At 37.1% G+C, this 18928-nt stretch overlaps 1 protein-coding gene across 1 annotated transcript in view; it reads left to right on the plus strand.

Annotated features, from left to right (window-relative positions):
• Positions 1-17126, plus strand: part of MRPL3 (mitochondrial ribosomal protein L3) — a 50221-nt gene extending 33095 nt beyond the window's left edge. The window contains exons 7-10 of the mRNA XM_020880174.2: positions 1013-1121; positions 3120-3197; positions 5543-5620; positions 16798-17126. Coding sequence (XP_020735833.2) covers positions 1013-1121; positions 3120-3197; positions 5543-5620; positions 16798-16950 — 418 coding nt within the window. The 3' untranslated portion in view covers positions 16951-17126. The remainder of the gene's footprint in view (positions 1-1012; positions 1122-3119; positions 3198-5542; positions 5621-16797) is intronic.
• The last annotated feature ends 1802 nt before the right edge of the window (positions 17127-18928 follow it).

The raw sequence follows: 18928 nt of genomic DNA on the forward strand, positions 1-18928 counted from the left end.
AAATTGTTAGTGTCTGATTTTATTTCTCCATTGGCTTCTGATTCAGACCTTTTTTTTTTTTTTTTTTTTTTTGATTCAGACCTTGAAACCAAGATACACCTTCTCATCTTGCTGAGCATTTAGGGCATTATTAATATTTTATTTCATGTTCTATTGTATATTCCTGCCTGGAGTTTTAAAACACAATAGCCTGAAACAATAAGCATTTATTACCTCACAGTTTCTGTGATCATGACTCCCAGTACAGCTTAGCTGGGTGTCTCTGGCTCAGGGTCTCTCACGAAGCTGCAGCTAACGCATCACTCAAGACTGCAGTCATCTCCAAGTTCAGCTTGGGGAGAATTGCCTACAAGCTCATTAATGTGGCCACTGGTGAGCATCAGGCCCACAGTTGTTGGCTACAGAAATCTTTGCTGCATGCTGTCAATAGGATAGCTTATGTTATGGCACCTGGCTTCTTTCAGAGCTGAGAGCACAGAGATGAAGCCAGTCTCTTTGTAATGTAGAGTCAGAAGTGATGTTTATCACTTCTGCCATAGTTTATTGCTTAGAGGTGAGTTGCTGGTCTACACAGACTCAAGGGGAGGTGATTGATCATACAGGGGCATGCATACTGGGAGGTCGGGGATTTTCTTGTTTTGTTTTGCTTTTTAAATTTTTATTGGAGTACAGTTGCGTTATAGGAGGTGGGGATCCTAATGGTTGCCTGCTGCATCTCTCGCAATGAACTTCTAAAATGTCCCACTTTTACTGTGTTGTTACATAGGATTAGGATGATAGAACTTCTGCTTAACTTGCTGTTGTCTTACAATCTTTATAGAGAATGAGACTCCAGGAAGTGGTGCAATCAGGAGAAAGATAAAGGCATGTTCTTTTGCAATTTTGCTTATATGGCCTTTTCTAGTTATTTAGATAAGGAACTTTGCTGAAACTCTAAAATACTGTCAAAGTATGCGGTTGGGGATATTTTACCTCTTCATTATGTAAATTGTAACCCATTTATCTTGCTCAGTATTGGTAAAGGTTTTCAAGGTGTCATGAAAAGATGGGGATTTAAAGGCCAGCCGGCTACTCATGGTCAAACAAAAACCCACAGGAGGCCTGGAGCTATTTCAACCGGTGTAAGTATAACTTAGTGATCCTCTTTTTAGTGGTGAACATTCAGCTTTTGTGTATATGGTTCTTTGGTCTGTCTTTGGGATCAAGTCACATAATTTGAATATTATTTCAGGTGGGTCCTAGTAAAAGTCCCACTTCCATGGGTTCTGGCCTTTATTAAATACTTTCCAAAGCCAGATGTGAATTATCTGGTTATATCCTATGTACTCACAGCCAGTGTTCTCAGTACTGTCTGCCTACTTTCTTTCCCATCTCTGCCTCCCATGCTATACTCTGAAGTCTGCTAAAGTGATCAGGAATCAGAGTGCTCTTCCATCTGGCCTCACTGGTTCCTTAACAGGTTTGTTTCTGCCTTAAAAGAGACCATTGGTAAAAGTTGTCAAGGACAATATAATGATAAAGGGGAAAGTAGTAGAGAAAGAAATGAGAAATAGACAATAGGGGCATAGGAAGGAGAGAGGGAGTTTCCTACTACTAATTCAGCCCTAGTGAACACCTCCCAAAGGTATAGCCTAGAGAACCTGCGGGAATGTTACTCTTTGGAGCATCAGAGGACGCAAGGTCAATTCTTCTTACAAGGATGCAATGTATTCTACTTCTTATAAGAGAGATGCAGTTTAAAAACACTCTTGAGTTAATTTCTCACCTAGCAGATTGTGCTGTCATGCTGTTTAATTTTTTCCACTCTCTTGACAAGGATATTCTCTCATCCATTGCTGATGGAAATATAGAAGAGTGTATTCTTTATGGGGGGAAATGTGGTGATATCTAACAAACTACCCATGTATTTGCTTTTGACACAGCAATCCTACTTCTCAGAATTTACCCTAAAGATATTCTCCCCAAAATATAAAGATGCAGTTGTACAAAATTAGTCATTGTAACATTATTTTTAATTTATAAGCATAAATGTCCATACCTGGGAATTTGGATGAACTCATCTGAACTCCCAGGTATAATGGAATACTATGCCGCTGAAAAACAAACAGCAAGGTCATTGTGAAACAATGACATGATTTCCAGGATATAACAAATGCACACGTTACCTGCTTATTTTTGCAAAAAGAAGGACAAAAAGGAAAAACCAGAAACTAATGAGATTGATTACCTACTAATTATGAGTTAGAACAACATTGAAGAGCTCAGTAGTGGCAGGAGTGACACTGAAGATGTATTTTTTTATTACACTTTTTACTTTGGAACCATGTTAATATTTTACATATTCAAAGTAAAATAAAAACAGGAGTGGAGGGATCCATAATGGAATATAATTAGAAAATGAACCTATTTCAGATGAGTAACAGACTCACTAAAGTGGAGGACTGGAGTGGACTAACTCAAGTAACTTGTGAACACAGTTGTTGGCTGTATACCCAGAAACTAAATTTAAAATGTTCTGTGTGCAAGTATTGAGTTCTAATTATGTTTTTTGAAGTAGTGTTAATTAGCCATTCTGAGATAATTTTCTGTGAACTGTAAGATTGACCAGATGAATAAATATATTGATAATGGAAGCCAAGTTTCTCACTGTTGGAGATGACGGAGTCTGTCCTTCAGTCACTCTGCAGAAAGGTAGTAACATCAAAAGCAGGGGTGGGAGAGTAGGGCCATTCCAGCTGCAGTGGATGGATGGAGTCAAGCCAGTTATTACAGAAGATTCGTGGAAACAGGTCAGGCAGTCCACAGTTTTTCTTTGATAGTGAGATATGTTTGTATGTCCTTCTTAACACCTCGTTTGCTGCTCTCTTGTTACTGAAGTTTTCTCCTAAAGATGTTCTCAGTCTGTGTTTTTATTGTTCTAATCTAATTTAGGAAGGGAATTTTCTAAGGGTAAATGTGACTAAATCCATGTTTAGTTTTTTACTGGGACCTAGCAAAATGGGGGAGAGGGCGTGGAATATTTTTATGACTTATTTCTTGTTTGCATTTTGGTTTGATTGGTACTATTTGAAATTGAGAGGCACTACTTGAAAAGTGCTAATTTGGATTCCCTTCTTTAGGATGTTGCCAGAGTCTGGCCTGGAACTAAAATGCCTGGACAGTTGGGGAATGTGGATAGGACAGCATTTGGACTAAAAGTAAGTTTCTGGAGTGACTCTTTTTAGGAATAAATTAATGCCTAAATGCAAATGTAACAGTATATGTATTTTAACATGTGTCAGTGTATGGTTTTACAGGTATTGAGCTGTGTGTGTGCATGTGTGTGTGTGCACGCGTTGGAGTTGCTGTCATATATATTCATTTAACATCCAAGCCATGGAAAATGCACTCATTAAAAAGAAAAAGTTAATTATCTATTATTTGACCTGGAAGATTTCCACAAGGTGTTATGTGAAAAAATAAATATTCAGAACATTATGTGTAATACTCCTATAATAAACATAAGCTCCCTACATATATGTTCCCATGCCATGTAAACACAGAGTAGATGGTTATATACCAGATTATTTTTGATTAAATGTCAAATGTGTGGGTGGATGTGGGTGAGGAAAAGAGAGGGAGACAATAGAGACAATCAAGTTAGGGGAAAAAATACTAAAAAAGCATTGTGCTATGCATCCATTGTTGTAAAATAATTATATATTTAAAAGGGGGGAGTTAAATTCACTCTCTTTTAACTTGAGGAATATATGTAATATCTAAGTGAAACTGAGTTGTAGATAATAGGTGCCATATAATTATATTTTTGTTAAAACAACTAATCTGTGTATATGTATAAAACACGTAGAAAGTACAAAGAAGAAAATAAGCCATTCAAAAGAACCACCTCCGAAGATAATCATTGGTAACATTTTGGTGCACATTCTTTCATTCTTGTTCTACATATATGTAATTTATAAATTTTAACCAGCAGAAGTTTTTAAAATTTCATATAATTAAGTATAAGATTATTTTTCTTCTTCTGGTACTTTTATATTTGCCAGTTCAGTTCAGTCTCTCAGTCGGGTCCAACTCTTTGTGACCCCATGAACTGCAGCATGCCAGGCTTCCCTGTCTATCACCAACTCCCAGAGCTTACTCAAACTTATGTCTAACAAGTTGGTGATGCCATCCAACCATCTCACCCTCTGTCGTCCCCTTCTCTTCCCACCTTCACTCTTTCCCAGCATCAAGGTCTTTTCCAGTGAGTCAGTTCTTCACATCAGGTGGCCAGAATATTGGAGTTTCAGCTTCAGCATCAGTCCTTCCAATTCAGGACTGATCTCCTTTAGGATGGACTGGTTGGATCTCCTTGCAGTCCAGGAGACTCTGAAGAGTCTTCTCCAGCACCACAGGTCAAAAGCATCAATTCTTCGGCACTCAGCTTTCTTTATAGTCCAACTCTCACATCCGTACATGACTATTAGAAAAACCATAGCTTTGACTAGATGGACCTTTGTCGACAAATCTGCTTTTTAATATGCTGTGTAGGTTGGTCATAGCTTTTCTTCCATGGAGCTAGCATCTTTTAATTTCATGGCTGCAGTCACCATCTGCAGTAATTTTAGAGCCCAGGAAAATACTCTCACTATTTCCATTGTTTCCTTGTGTATTTGCCATGAAGTGATGGGACCGGATGCCATGATCTTCATTTTCTGAATGTTGAGTTTTAAGTCAACTTTTTCATTCTCCTCTTTACACAGACATCTATTTGTATCTACTCTGTGTATTTTCTTTTCATGTATGCATGTGTGGGACAGGAGAGATTTCAGTCTCCTTAGTATTTAACATTTACCCATAAGGTGTGGGTCAAACTGGATTTTCCCCCAAACCCTTTCTCAGTACTATTTTTTGACTATTCTCACTTGTGTAAATGTTGTCCCCGTATAAAGATCTGTTTGAAGGCCATCTGCTCAGCACACTTTTTTAAAAAATTAGACCCAGAGAGATGATGGCTCTCCAATTTCTAGTTGCAAACTCATGTTAACTAAAAACAAACTTGAATTTCCACTTGTTACTCTTAATGGTGCCAGCAGAATATTGAGATATCCTAGTAGTCTTGATTTGTTCAGTCACATTTATATTTATTTATTTATTTTTATTAGTTGGAGGCTAATTACTTTACTTCATTGCAGTGGTTTTTGTCATACATTGAAATGAATTAGCCATGGATTTACATGTATTCCCCATCCCGGTCCCCCCTCCCACCTCCCTCTCCACCCGATCCCTCTGGGTCTTCCCAGTGCACCAGGCCCAAGCACTTGTCTCACGCACTCACATTTATATTTAAAATGAGAGTTTTCTACCACTTATATGAGACATGTGTTGTTGTATTATAACACAAGTCATCCATAGGATTTGAAATTTTTATTCTCATTCAATATTTTGAGTTGCTAACATGATTCTGACTCCAGGCTACTTATAGCCTCAGCTTTTGTTTGTATTAATGTAAGTATATTGTCATACTTTCAACTCTTAAAGTTTGATTTTATTTCTACTTTAGGTGTGGCGAATAAACACAAAGCACAATATAATCTATGTCAATGGTTCTGTACCTGGACACAAAAACTGCTTAGTAAAGGTATGTATAACTGTCCTTATTTTCTCTTGTTCAGAGATGTGGATGTGTGCCATAAGTTCTCTTCTTACCCATATGTGACTTGAAAATAAGTAGCTGTTGTCCCACGTGTTCTTTGCTAATTTTTCTACTAAGTAGTAGCACCTGAGTGAGAAAATTGCATAAAATAACCTATAGGTTATGTCTCTAAAACCATAGACCCACACAAAGGGTAGGTCTATTAAGAGGCTCTTTAGAAATACAAAAAGATTATTAGCAAAATTACTTATAAAAAATACCAATATATCTCCATCCTTCCAAAAACTTTTTCATTTTTTAAGAGTACTTTGACATGGGAACTGGAATTATGTGAGGTGAAAGTTAAATGAAAGTCAACAAAAAAGGTGGTTTGAAGTGGACATTTTGAGAGATTTATTATTATCATTAGCATTGCTCTGTCTTTTCCTTGAAAACGCATTTTTGTGTTCAAACATGAAGAGAAGAAAACATGTCATACAAGATAGATTTGAAAAAAGATCTTAAGCTCTTAGAGACTTTTTTTTCCATCAAATAAAAACAAAATAAATATTCAACCTGGAATTTAAGTCAACGTAATACAAAATGAGAGATCACTTTTGAATTTTGAATCGTCCATTCTGAAAAATCAACTTGTAGTAGAAGTGTATCTGCAGTTCCCAGAAATAGGCTCTTCATTAATTTTCTAACAAGAACAACAAAATAGGCTGAAACTTAAATCCCAGATTTTTCCAGTCAGGTCAAGTAGGTTGTATTACTAGCATAAGGTACCAGATTTGTTTCAGTCTTACAGTAATTAAAGTTCACTTTCTGGCTTCTCAGGCGGCTCAGATGGTAAAGAATCCACCTGCAATGCAGGCACCTTGTGTTCGATCCCTGGGTTGGAAAGATCCCTGGAGGAGGGCATGGCAACCCTCTCCACTATTCTTTTTTTTTTTTTTTTTTCCATTTATTTTTATTAGTTGGAGGCTAATTACTTTACATCATTACAGTAGTTTTTGTCATACATTGAAATGAATTAGCCATGGATTTACATGTATTCCCCATCCCGGTCCCCCCTCCCACCTCCCTCTCCACCCGATCCCTCTGGGTGTTCCCAGTGCACCAGGCCCAAGCACTTGTCTCATGCACCCACCTTGGACTGGTGATCTGTTTCACCCTAGATAATATACATGTTTCAATGCTGTTCTCTTGAAACATCCCACCCTCGCCTTCTCCCAGAGTCCACAAGTCTGTTCTATACATCTTGCCTAGAGAATCCCATGGACGGAGGAGCCTGGCAGGCTGCAGTCCATAAGGTCACAAAGAGCTGGGCACGACTAAGTGACTAAAACTTTCACTTTTCTGGAACTCTTCACTTCTTTTAATTCTCATCTTTTTTTTAAGGAAAAAAATGCATTTGATTGATTATTGCAAGATTTGGGCGGGTTTTTGCTTTTTGTTTGTTTGGTTGTTGTTGGTTTTTTTTTTTTTTTTTTCGGTTTTCAGGTTTTTAGGTTTAAGTGCTTCCAAGCTGCAGGTCACCCAAGTCATACTGGTACTGGAAGCCAGCAGATTGTCATTGTGCTTCTCCTAACATTTTGGCCTCAGAATTTAATGCATTTCTATCTCCAGATTTTAGTACATCATTTTAAATATCACAACCTAATAAAAGAGAAAAAAGGAAAATGATCATTTTTCATAATAAATTTTACTGGATAGCAGATGAAATTTTAAACATTACCAAATCCTCCTTTTCTCTCCATTTGCTGCATACAGTTCTAGGCTAGCTTCCAGCTAAGAGCTGCTCAGGTTTACCTCAGTGTTGTCCTTGACACCAACAAGGATGAAAAGGTCAACTACCTTGAAATACCATATGTGCAGGGTTCAGATCTGGTTGTTATAAACAATTTAGAAGCAACAACACTTACTACTTAGATTTTTCCATCCACTTCAACAAAGATTGCCTCCAAAAACTCAATCCACTTAATGACTAGTGGCTTGCTACCTCTAAAGATGTTCAGAAAGTACACTGAAGGCAATTCCAAAAGAGGACTCCAAATACATTTTGAGAAACTGTACCATCAGAGAAATGTCTGGCCACTTTGAAGTGTTAACACCTGAGTGAATATATTTCCAACAAACAGATTTTTATAACAGAACTGATCTTGAAAAAAGTCTTTGAAATATAGTATCCTTTAACTGTCTTTTATAACCTTAAATGTCCATCCCAAATATTAAAGTGTGGGTTTAGGGGAGTGTTTTGTGGGCTTGTGCTTTAAAGGTCAAAAGTTTGGTAAATCTTCTGAAAATATTCACCCCACTTTGTCCATTCTTCCCAGTGATTCCATAGCAGGTGAATAAGCCCCTTGTCCTTGGGGGTTGAGGCTCTTCTTGCTGGACTGGCAGCCTCATTAATCCACTCACTCCACTGGAGCTTTTGGCTCCATCAGAATACAGAGTGCTAGGCTGCCAATAACTTTTCTTTTTCATTCTAAAGTTAGTAAGTATCTTAGGGATAATAAAACCTGTTTAATTAATGTAAGCTTTTTGTTGTTGGAATTCACTAAATGTATTAAGAGAGCCTAAAGAACAGTTTTTTTACAACATAATGTACTTACTATGCATGTGTGCTTGTCCCTATATCCTGATTTATAATGTGAGTTTGTTTTCCTGTTTATTTTTGCCTGTTTCATGTGTGTGTTCTACCTCCAGCTTTCCTAAAAAGGATTTGAACTGGTTTGCCATTATACATAAATATAAAAGAATGAAAGAGAGGATCCTGAAGGCAGGGAAATAATAAAGCCAGTGGTAAGATTCAGTACACAAAAACACGTACCAGGAACTTTGAAAAGATAGTGGAGTAGAGGGACATTGAGTTCACCTCTTATGAGCATACCAAAATCACAGCTAACTGCTGACCAACCATCAATTTAAAAAAAAAAGACTGGAACCTCCCAAAAAAGATACTCTACATCCGATGAAATAAAGAAGAAACCACAATGAGATGGTAGAGAGTGCACTTGTGATATAATCAAATCCTTTACCACCTGGCTACCCACAAACTGGAGAATGAGTATATCGCAGAAGTTCTCCCACAGGAGTGAGTTCTGAACCTAATGTCAGGCCTCCCCTGTCAGGCCTTCAGAAAGAGAAGCTCCCAGAGAGAGCATTTGGCTTTGAAGGCCAGCAGAGCTTAATAGCAGGAGGTCCACAGAACTGGGGGAAGCAGAGACCTTATTCTTGAAGGGAACATGCAAAATCTCATGTGCACCTGGAACCATGGCAAAAGCAGTGATTTCATAGGAGCCTGGGTCAGACCTACCTGGTGGTCTTGGAGGATTTCCTGGAAGTTGTCAGGCAGCTGTGGTTCAACCTGGAGATGTAAAAACCAGTGGCAGATATATTAGGGAATATTCATCATGAAATCTCATTGGAGGCTGATGTCTTGCTTGGGTCGTTAGTACAAAGACCTGGCCCTACCCAACAGCCTGTAGGCTCCAATGCTGGGACACCTGGGGGCCAAGCAACCAAGTGGGCAAAGACACAGCTGCATCTATCAACAGACAGGCTGCCTAAAGACTTCCTGAGCCCATAGCCACCTTTGGACACACCTCTTGACACAGACCTACCCACCAGAGGGCTAAGAACCAGCTCTACCCATTGGTGAGCAGTCACCAACCTCTCTCCCTCCAAGAAGCCTGCACAAGTTTATAGAGCAGCCCCATCTGGCAGGGGACAGATACCAGAAGCAAGAAAACTAAATCACACAGCCTATGGAACTGAGTCTGCAAACAAATCAGACCACCCACTGGGACCAACTGGTCCCTGAGCCTTCGATGATAAGCTAGAACTGTACTGCTGGTATATACAGGACATCAAATATAGAGGGTCACTTCTCCAAGATTGAGAAACCTAACTAACCTACCACACACATAAAAATGGAAGTAGAAATTTAGACAAATGAGGCAAAAGAGGAGTATGTTTCAGATGGAGGAACAAGATAAAACCCCTGAAGAACAACTAAGTGAAGTGAAGTTTAGGCATTGTATTCAAGTAGTTGAAAGTAATGATTGAAAGATGATCCAAGAACTTAGAAAAAGAATGGATATGCAGAGCAAGAAGTTAGAAATTTTTAACAGAGTCAGAAAATAGAAAACAAGCAAGCAGAGATGAATAATGAGGACAGTTGAAGAGACCTTTGGTCCGACATCAGGCACACTAACATTCTTATCATAGGGATCATAGAAGAGAGAAAGGGCATGAGAAAATATTTGAAGAGATAATAGCTGAAAATTTCTATAACCTGGGAAAGGAAACAATCACCCAAGTCCAGGAGGTGAAGAAAGTCTCATATAGGATTAACCCAAAAAGGGGACACACCAGGACACATAAGAATCAAATTGAGAATAATTAAAGATAGATAAAATATTAACAGCTACAAGGGAAAAACTATAACATACAAGTGAACTCCCGTAAGACTGTTGGCTGATTTTTGAACAGAAATAGTGCAGGCCAGAAAAGAATGGCATGATATAGTTAAAGTGATGAAAAAATCTACAACCAAGAATAGCCAGCAAGACTCTCATTCAAATTTAATGGAGAACTCAGAAGTTTTACCAACAAGCAAAAGATACAGATTTCATTTCAGCATCAAACCAGCTTTATAGCAAATCCTAAAGGAAGTTCTCTAATCAGGATTGCTGGGAGAATTATCAATAATCACAGATATACAGATGACACCACACTTATAGCAGAAAGTGAAGAACTAAAGAGCCTCTTGATGAAAGTAAAAGAGGAGAGTGAAAAAGTTGGCTTAAAGCTCAGAAAGCTAAGATCATGGCATCTGGTCCCATCACTTCATGGCAAATAGATGGGGAACCAAGGGAAACAGTGACAGACTTTATTTTGGGGGCTCCAAAATCACTGCAGATGGTGACTGCAGCCATGAAATTAAAAGACACTTGCTTCTTGGAAGAAAAGCTATGACCAACCTAGACAGCATATTAAAAAGCAGAGACATTACTTTGCCAACAAAGGTCTAGTCAAAGCTATGGTTTTTCCACTAGTCACATATGGATATGAGAGTTGGACCATAAAGAAAGCTGAGTGTCGAAGAATTGATGCTTTTGAACTGTGGTGTTGGAGAAAACTCTTGAGAGTCCCGTGAACTGCAAGGAGATCCAACCAGTCCATCCTAAAGAAAATCAGTCCTGAATATTCATTGGAAGGACTGATATTGAAGCTGAAACTCCAATACTTTGACCACCTGATGCGAAAAGACCCTGATGCTGGGAAAGATTGAAGACAGCAGGGGAAGGGGATGACAGAGGATGAGATCGTTGGTGACATCACCGACTCAATGGACATGAGTTTGTGTAAGCTCCAAGAGTTGGTGATGGACAGGGATGCCTGGTGTGCTGCACTCCATGTGGTCACAAAGAGTCAGACACAACTGAGCGACTGAACTGAACTGAAGGGGATTAATTGCTCTAATCGGAAAGCGTAGACTGGCTAAATGGATACAGAAACTAGACATGTATATGTGTTGTCTAGAGGAGACCCACTTCAGTTCTAGAGACCTACAAACTGAAAGCAGTAGGATGGAAAAAGTCAATCCATGTAAATGGAAATTAAAAGAAAGCTGGAGTAGCAATATTCATATAAGACCATTTTTAAAAATAAAGAAATGTTGAAAGAGACAAAGAAGGACATTACATAATTGTCAAGCAAAGAAGATGTAACAATCATGAGTATATACACTCCCAACATAGGATCACCGCAACAAGTAAGACAGATATTAATAGACATAAAAGTGGAAATTTACAGTAATACTAGTGGGAAACTTTAATGCCCCACTTACATCAATGAACAGATCATCCAGACAGAAAAATCACTAAGGAAACACAGGCCTTAAATGACACACTAGACCAGGTGGAAATATACGTGTCAAGGGCACATGTAACATTCTTCAGGTTTGGTCATGTGTTGGGTCACAAAGCAACCTTTGGTAAAGTTAAGAAAACTGAAATTACATCAAGCATCTTTTCTGATTACAATGCTATGAGATTAGAAAGCAACCAGGGAATTCCCTAGTTACCCAGTGGTTAGGACTCAGCACTTTCTCCGCTGAGGATGTGGATTCATTCCTTGGCCATGGAACTAATATCCCACAAGCTCTTTGGTACAATGAAAAAGAAAACAACCACAAGAAAAAAATAAAAAAACAGAAACACATGAAAGCTAAACAATATGCTACTAAACGACCAATGGGTCACTGAAGAAATAAAAAAAAATACCTAGAGAAAAATGAAAATGAAATCACAATAATTGAAAACCTATTGAACAAAAGCCGTTCTAAGAAGGAAATCTATAGCAGTACAAACTTGCTGTAGGAAATAGGGAAAATATCGACATAGCTTTACACCTAAAGCAACTAGAGAAAGAAAAACAGTTGAAATCCAAAGTTAGTAGAAAGTAAGAAATCATGAAGATCAGAGCAGAAATAAATGAAATAGACACTAAAAACAAAAAAATAGTAGAAAAGATCAATGAAACTAAAAGCTGATTCTTAAAAAGATAAAATTGATAAACTTTTAGCTAGATTCACTATGGGAAAAAAATGGACCCAAATCAGAAATGAAAAAGCAGAAGTTAAAGCCTGTACCACAGAAATACAAAAGATCATAAGAGGCTGCTACGAGCAAGTATTACAGAAGTAAATGGCAACCCACTCGAGTATTCTGGCCTGCAGAATCCCATGGACGGGGAGCCTGGTGTGCGTCCATGGGGTCGCAAAAGCTGGACACGAATTAGTGACTAAACCACCACCATCACAAGCAAGTATGTAACCATAAAATGGAGAACCTGGAAGAAATGGACAAATTCTTAAGAAGGTGAAGTCTCCCAAGACTAAGCAAGGAAGAAACAGAAAATATGAACAGACCAATTACCAGTATTGAAATTGAAGAAGTAATTTTAAAACTGAACAGACAGAAGTCCAGAACCAGATAACTTCACAGAAAAATTCTATCAAACATTTAAAGAAGAGTTAACACCTATCCTTCTGAAGGAGTTTTAGAAAATTGCAGAGGAAAGAGCACTTCTGAACTCATTCTGTGAAGTTGCCATCACCCTGGGCTTCCCAGGTGGTGCTAGTGGTGAAGAACCAACCTGCCAGTGCAGGAGACATGAGACGCAGGTTCAGTCCCTGGGTTGGAAAGATCCCCTGGAGAAGGACATGGCAACCCACTCCAGTACTCTTGACTGGAGAATTCCATAGACAGAGGAGCCTGGCAGGCTACAAGTCCATAGGGTCACACAGAGTCTGACATGAGTGAAACAACTTAGCGCACATGTACCATCACCCTGATACCAAAGTCAAAGATAATTACAAAAGAAGAAAATTACAGGCCAATATCACTGATGATCATAGGTGTAAAACTCCCACATAAAAAAAAAAAAAATCTAGCCAGCTGAATCCAGAAACACATTAAAAGGATCATACACCACAATCAAGTGGGATTTTATCCCAATGATTTTTCAGTATCTGCAAATCAATTAGTATCATACAGCACATTAACAAGTTGAAGAATAAAAACAATATGGTCATCTCAATACATGCAGAAAAAGCTTTTGATAAAATTCAACATCCATTTATGGTAAAAACTCTCCAGAAAGCAGCCATTGAGGGAACCTGCCTCAACATAATAAAGGCCATATATGACAAACCCACAGCTAGCATCATAATTAGCAGCAAAAAGCTGAAAGCATTTCCTCTAAGATCAGGCAGAAGACAAGTACCCAGTCTTGCCACTTCTATTCAACATAGTTTTGAAACTTCTGGCCACAGCAATCAGAAGAAAAAGAATCCAGATTGCAAAAGAAGTAATAAAATTGTCACTGTTTGCAGATGAAATGAGACTGTACATAGAAAATCCTGAAGATGCTATCAGAAAACTACTAGATCTCATCAATGAATTAGTAAAATTGCAAGATACAAAATTAATACACAGGAGTCTGTTGTACTTCTTCACACTAATAACAAAAATCAAATGATAAAATTATGGAAATAATCCCATTTATCATCACATCAAAAATAATAAAATACTTAGGAACAAACCTACTTGAGGCAAAATACCTATATTCAGAAAATTGAGATGCTGATGAAGAAAATTGAAGAAGACACAAACAGATGAAAAGATACACCATGTTCTTGGATTGGAGGTATCAACATTATTAAAATGATCTTACTGTCCAAGGCAATCTATAGATTCAATGTATTCCTAAGAAATTTACAATGACATTTTTCACAGAGCTAGAAAAGAAATTTTAAATTTTGTATGGAAACACAAAATCCAGTATAGGCAAATTCAATCTTAAGAAAAAAGTACAGAGCTGAAGGAATCAGGTTACCTGACTTTATACTACAAAGTTACAGTAATCCAAACAATTTGGCACTGGCACAAAGACAGACGTATAAATCAACGGAGTAGGATAGAAAGCCCCAAAATAAAGCCACACACCTATGGTCAGCTAACCTACATAAAAGAGACAATAATATACAATGGAGAAAGATAGTCTTTTCAATAAGTAGTTCTGGTAGAACTGGACAATTGCATGTATAAGATTAGAGCATTCTCTAACACCTTTTACAGAAATGAATTGGATTAAAGATCTAAAAATAATATGGGATGCTATAAACTTCTAGAGGAAAAGAGGCAAAACACTCTGACATAAATCACAGCAATATCTTTTTTGATCCATCTCATAGAGTAATAGAGATACAAAAATAAACAAATGGAACCTAATGAAACTTAAAAGCTTTTCACAACAAAGGAAACCATAAACAAAGTGAAAAAACAACCTGAAGAATAGAAGAAAATATTAGCAAATGATGCTACCAACAGAGAATAATTTCCAAAATATATAAACAGCTCATACAGCTCAACTTCAAAAGAACAAACAGCCCAATCAAATAACAGGCAAAAGATCTAAGTAGGCATTTCTCCAAAGAAAACATACAGATAGCTAAAAGGCATATGGAAAAAAAAATGCTCAATGTCGTTAATTAGTAGGGAAATACAAATCAAAACTACAGTAAGGAAATCACCTCATACCAGTCAGAATGACCATCATTAAAATGTCTATCAGTAATAAATGCTGGATTTGGTATGGAGATAAGGGAACCCTCCTACACTGTTGGTGGGAATGTAAATTGGTGCAGCTACTATAGGAAACAGTATGGAAATTCCTTAAACTAAAAATCTGAGTTACCATATAGCCCAGCAGTCTGACTGCTGGATGTATAACCATAGAAAATGATAATTCAAAGAGGTAGATGCTTGCCATTGTTCTTCACAACCCTACTTACAGTAGCCAAGATATGGAAACAACCTAAATGTGCATAGAAAAAGATATAAAGAATCCATGGTACATTTATACAGTGGAAAATTCTGTGTGTGTGTTGTGTGCGTGCACTCAGTTACTTGGTCATGTCCAACTCTTTGCAATCTCATGGACTATAACCCACCAGGCTCCTCTGTCCATGGCGTTTTCCAGGCAAGAATACTGGAGTGGGTTGCCATTTCCTCCTCCAGGGGATCTTCCCAATCCTGGAATCGAATCTGTGTCTCCTGCATTGACAAGAGAATTCTTTACCACTGCATCACCTGGGAAGCCCACAGTGGAATATTACTCAGCTATAAAAAAAGAAAATGCCATTTGCAGCAACATGGGTGAACCTAGAGATTACCATACTATGTCAAACAAAGAGAAATATCATATGTCACTTATACGTGGCATCTAAAAATATTATATAAATGAACTTATTTACAAAAACAGAAGTAGACTCACAAACATAGAACAGAAACTTGTGGTTACCAAAGGGGAAAAGAGTAGGAGAGGGATAATTAATAGTTTGGAACTAGCAGATGCAGACTACTAAATATCAAAACAGATAACCAACAAGGACCTACTGTATGGCAAAAGGAAGTATACTCAATATCTTGCAGTAAATTGCCACAGAAAGTTTTGTTGTTCTCTTTATTGTGTGTTTGCTTGGGTTTTCTTTTATAAATTCTGAGACAGTTTAACTGGTAAGAATAACTTTTTTTTCCAAGTTAAAGTTGAACCCAGGACTGGTGAATTGGAAAAAAAATTAAAACAAGTGTTTCCTTTTGGGCAACTGACTGATAATTTCTAACAATTTTAATAAGAGAAATGAATATAGATGTTTTTCTGTACTTTGCTATTCCTAGCAGCTGTGTACTAACGTCAACCAGATTATTCATTTCTTATTGCCAAAATGTCTTATTTTAATCTCTGTGTATAATTAACACATAATTTTTATTTATCTCTGAATGGAGGTTGTGGAATGAGTCAGAAGCTTTAAAGAATCCAATAATATTTTCCAAAAATGTAACAACATTTTAGATCATATCAATATCTGTACTATTCCTCAGTTTATGAATTCACAAATGTAATTAGAATATTTTTAGAATATAAAGATTAGTTAATAGAGCTAATTTAGAGACTCTGGGTTTATTATTGTTTTTGGTAAATACTGCTCTATCCTTAGCTACTCAGAGAGAACACTGCTTGTTAAATATATGCTAATTTCCTTAATAAAACTTGTTATTTGGGGTTATGTGTTAGAATTCAGGGTTCTTTTTTAGAATTAAGACTAACAAAAGTACTAGATAAATTTTATTTTCTTTAATCTGAGCTCAAAAAATTCTATGGTAGAATATAGAATAATAATAATGTTGGTTGGCAAAAAAGTTGGTTCAGTTCATTTTTTTTTCCGTAAGATGGTTCTCAGCACTTGTGTGCATTTGTGCTCAGTCACTTCAGTTGTGTCCGACTCTGCAATCCTATGGACTGTAGCCCACCAGCCTCCTCTGTCCATGGGATTCTCACGAGGTAGTTGATTAACTTGAGGAAGTCTATGTTTCTGTGTCATTGGATTAGTTAAGTTTATTGGAATAAATATATATATACATATATATAAAGTAAGAGGAACTCAGTGTATAACAGCTATATTATTCACATTAGAAAATGTAGAAACTAAAAACAAAGAAAAAATAAACAAAATGAGAGAACAGATATTCTAGGATTATGAATAAGTAAACCAGACCATCTTTAAATAACTTATTAATAAGATCTTTGCTTCCCCCACCCCCCAGATCAAAGATTCTATACTGCCTGCATATAAGGATTTCTGTAAAAATCTACCGTTTCCAACATATTTCCCTGATGAGGACGAAAAGGAGCTACCAGAAGATTTGTATGATGAAGAAGTGTGTCAGCCTGGAGCACCTTCTATTACGTTTGCTTGACCTCATTGGCCATGAGAGAACCCCACATATGCTGTGAATTCTGATGAGCCAGAACAGTAATATAACCAGGAATTATGGGGGTTTTTTACTTAGTTACAACATACCACACTGGTTATCTTTTAAACTGTGTATTTCTCAAATTATCTTAAGTGTTTATAAATTTAACTTCTACTAAAGATTTGTCTGTCTTTGTGAAAGGGTGGTTGTCAAATGGTGTCAGGTCATATGGAGACTAGATAACTTACCTAGATTAAAGAAAAAAGAAAACCATTTCTTGAGCCTCAAAAGCAGAGGAATTCAGATCTTTATCTAAACTATAGAAATGTTTATGTCATAGTTAAAGGCCTGACACATAGTAAAATCACAAATTATGGGTCTTATGTATTACACTTGTGTTGGGAGGTATAGTTATTTTTTAGCTTGATCACTCAACTATAACTTTTTTTTGGCTGTGTCTCACAGCATACAGTGGTTAATGCTCTGCACTGAATCACCAGGGAAGTCTTGTAATCATTTTTCCTTGATGCCTTCCAGAAAGAATTTGAAACAACCTGGGTGTGCATTCAACAAACTTATTAACCACCTGTTACTCAAAATGTTAATAGCTCCTAGGTTTCTCTTCATTTTATGAAATGAAAATATTTACTAATGGCTACTTATGACAGATAATTAAGCTTAACAATGTTAGTGTCATGCCCATGTTCAGTTGTTCAGTCATGTCCGACTCTTTGCAACTTCATGGACGTAGCCTGCCAGGCTCCTCTGTCTATGGAATTTTCCAGGCAAGGATACTGGAGTGGGTTACCATTTCCTGTTCCAGGGGATATTCCCAACCCAGAGATCAAACCCGAATCTCTTTCATCTCTTGAATTGGCAAGCAGATTCTTTGCCTCTGAGCCATGCTCTAGGTCAATGTAACTAGAAGCAGGCCTTACTTAACTACTGGATTTCCTCTGGACTAGATTCCTAAGGATACACAGAATTTTAACTTTTTAAACTTCAGGTGTCTTCTAAGACTTGATGCACATAGTCACCCAAGAGACTTACTAGCCACAGTGTTACACCTTTTAATAACAAATTCATTAGTTATCAGGAAATCACACAAAGACCTACCAGTATTTTCAGGTCCACATTGCATTTCTTATTCTTAATTTTAAATCCAGCTGAAGTCACATCTCTCTTAAAGTTTTCATTTATACTTCATCTCTTTTTATTAAAGATCTGTGGTAGTTGACAGATCCATGCATTAAAATAGTAAAATAAGGGGAAAACATGTAGGATGATATAAATTAGTATAGGTGGGGGGTTGAGAAGGAATGGTGCCAATATAATATAGTTGAGCAGGCTGAAAACAAATAACATTGATTCATTTCATGTTTCTCTTTAATTACGAGGTCCTCAAGAGGAGTCATTTTAAACTGCAGTAAATCTTGTTTAGCACATTATTTTTTATTAAAAATAATTTATCAAACTAGAAATTTCTGAACTTGTTTAACATATTCCAGGGTAAAATATTAGACCCATTCTTGTCAGAGATCAAATAAGGCTATCCTTTACTACTTCTAGACAACAATGGTTTTGGAGATCTTAGCCAATGCAGTAAAACAAGAAAGAGTTAGTGATACAGATACAGGGAAATGAGAATAAATCTCATTTGTAAGAAATATGATCTACCTAGAAGATTTAAGACAGTCAGCTGATAAGCTGTCAGAACCAATGAAGACAGTTCTGGTGACTAAATACAGCATCAACATACAAACATGAATAGAGGAGCCTAGTGGGCTACAGTCCATGGGTCACAAAGTATAAATAACTGAGTGACTTACGCACTGTATACAAACATATAATAGCAATATTAGGAAATTCTGTGGTATGGAAGTGAATACCATCCACAGCAGCAATTTTTTAAAAAGTTACTGAGGAAAGAAGCCTAATGTATTCTAAGGTCTTACTGGAGAACTAAAAATGTAATTGAAGA

The sequence above is a fragment of the Odocoileus virginianus genome, chromosome 4 (genome assembly GCF_023699985.2).
Source record: "Odocoileus virginianus isolate 20LAN1187 ecotype Illinois chromosome 4, Ovbor_1.2, whole genome shotgun sequence".
Lineage (NCBI taxonomy): Eukaryota > Metazoa > Chordata > Mammalia > Artiodactyla > Cervidae > Odocoileus > Odocoileus virginianus.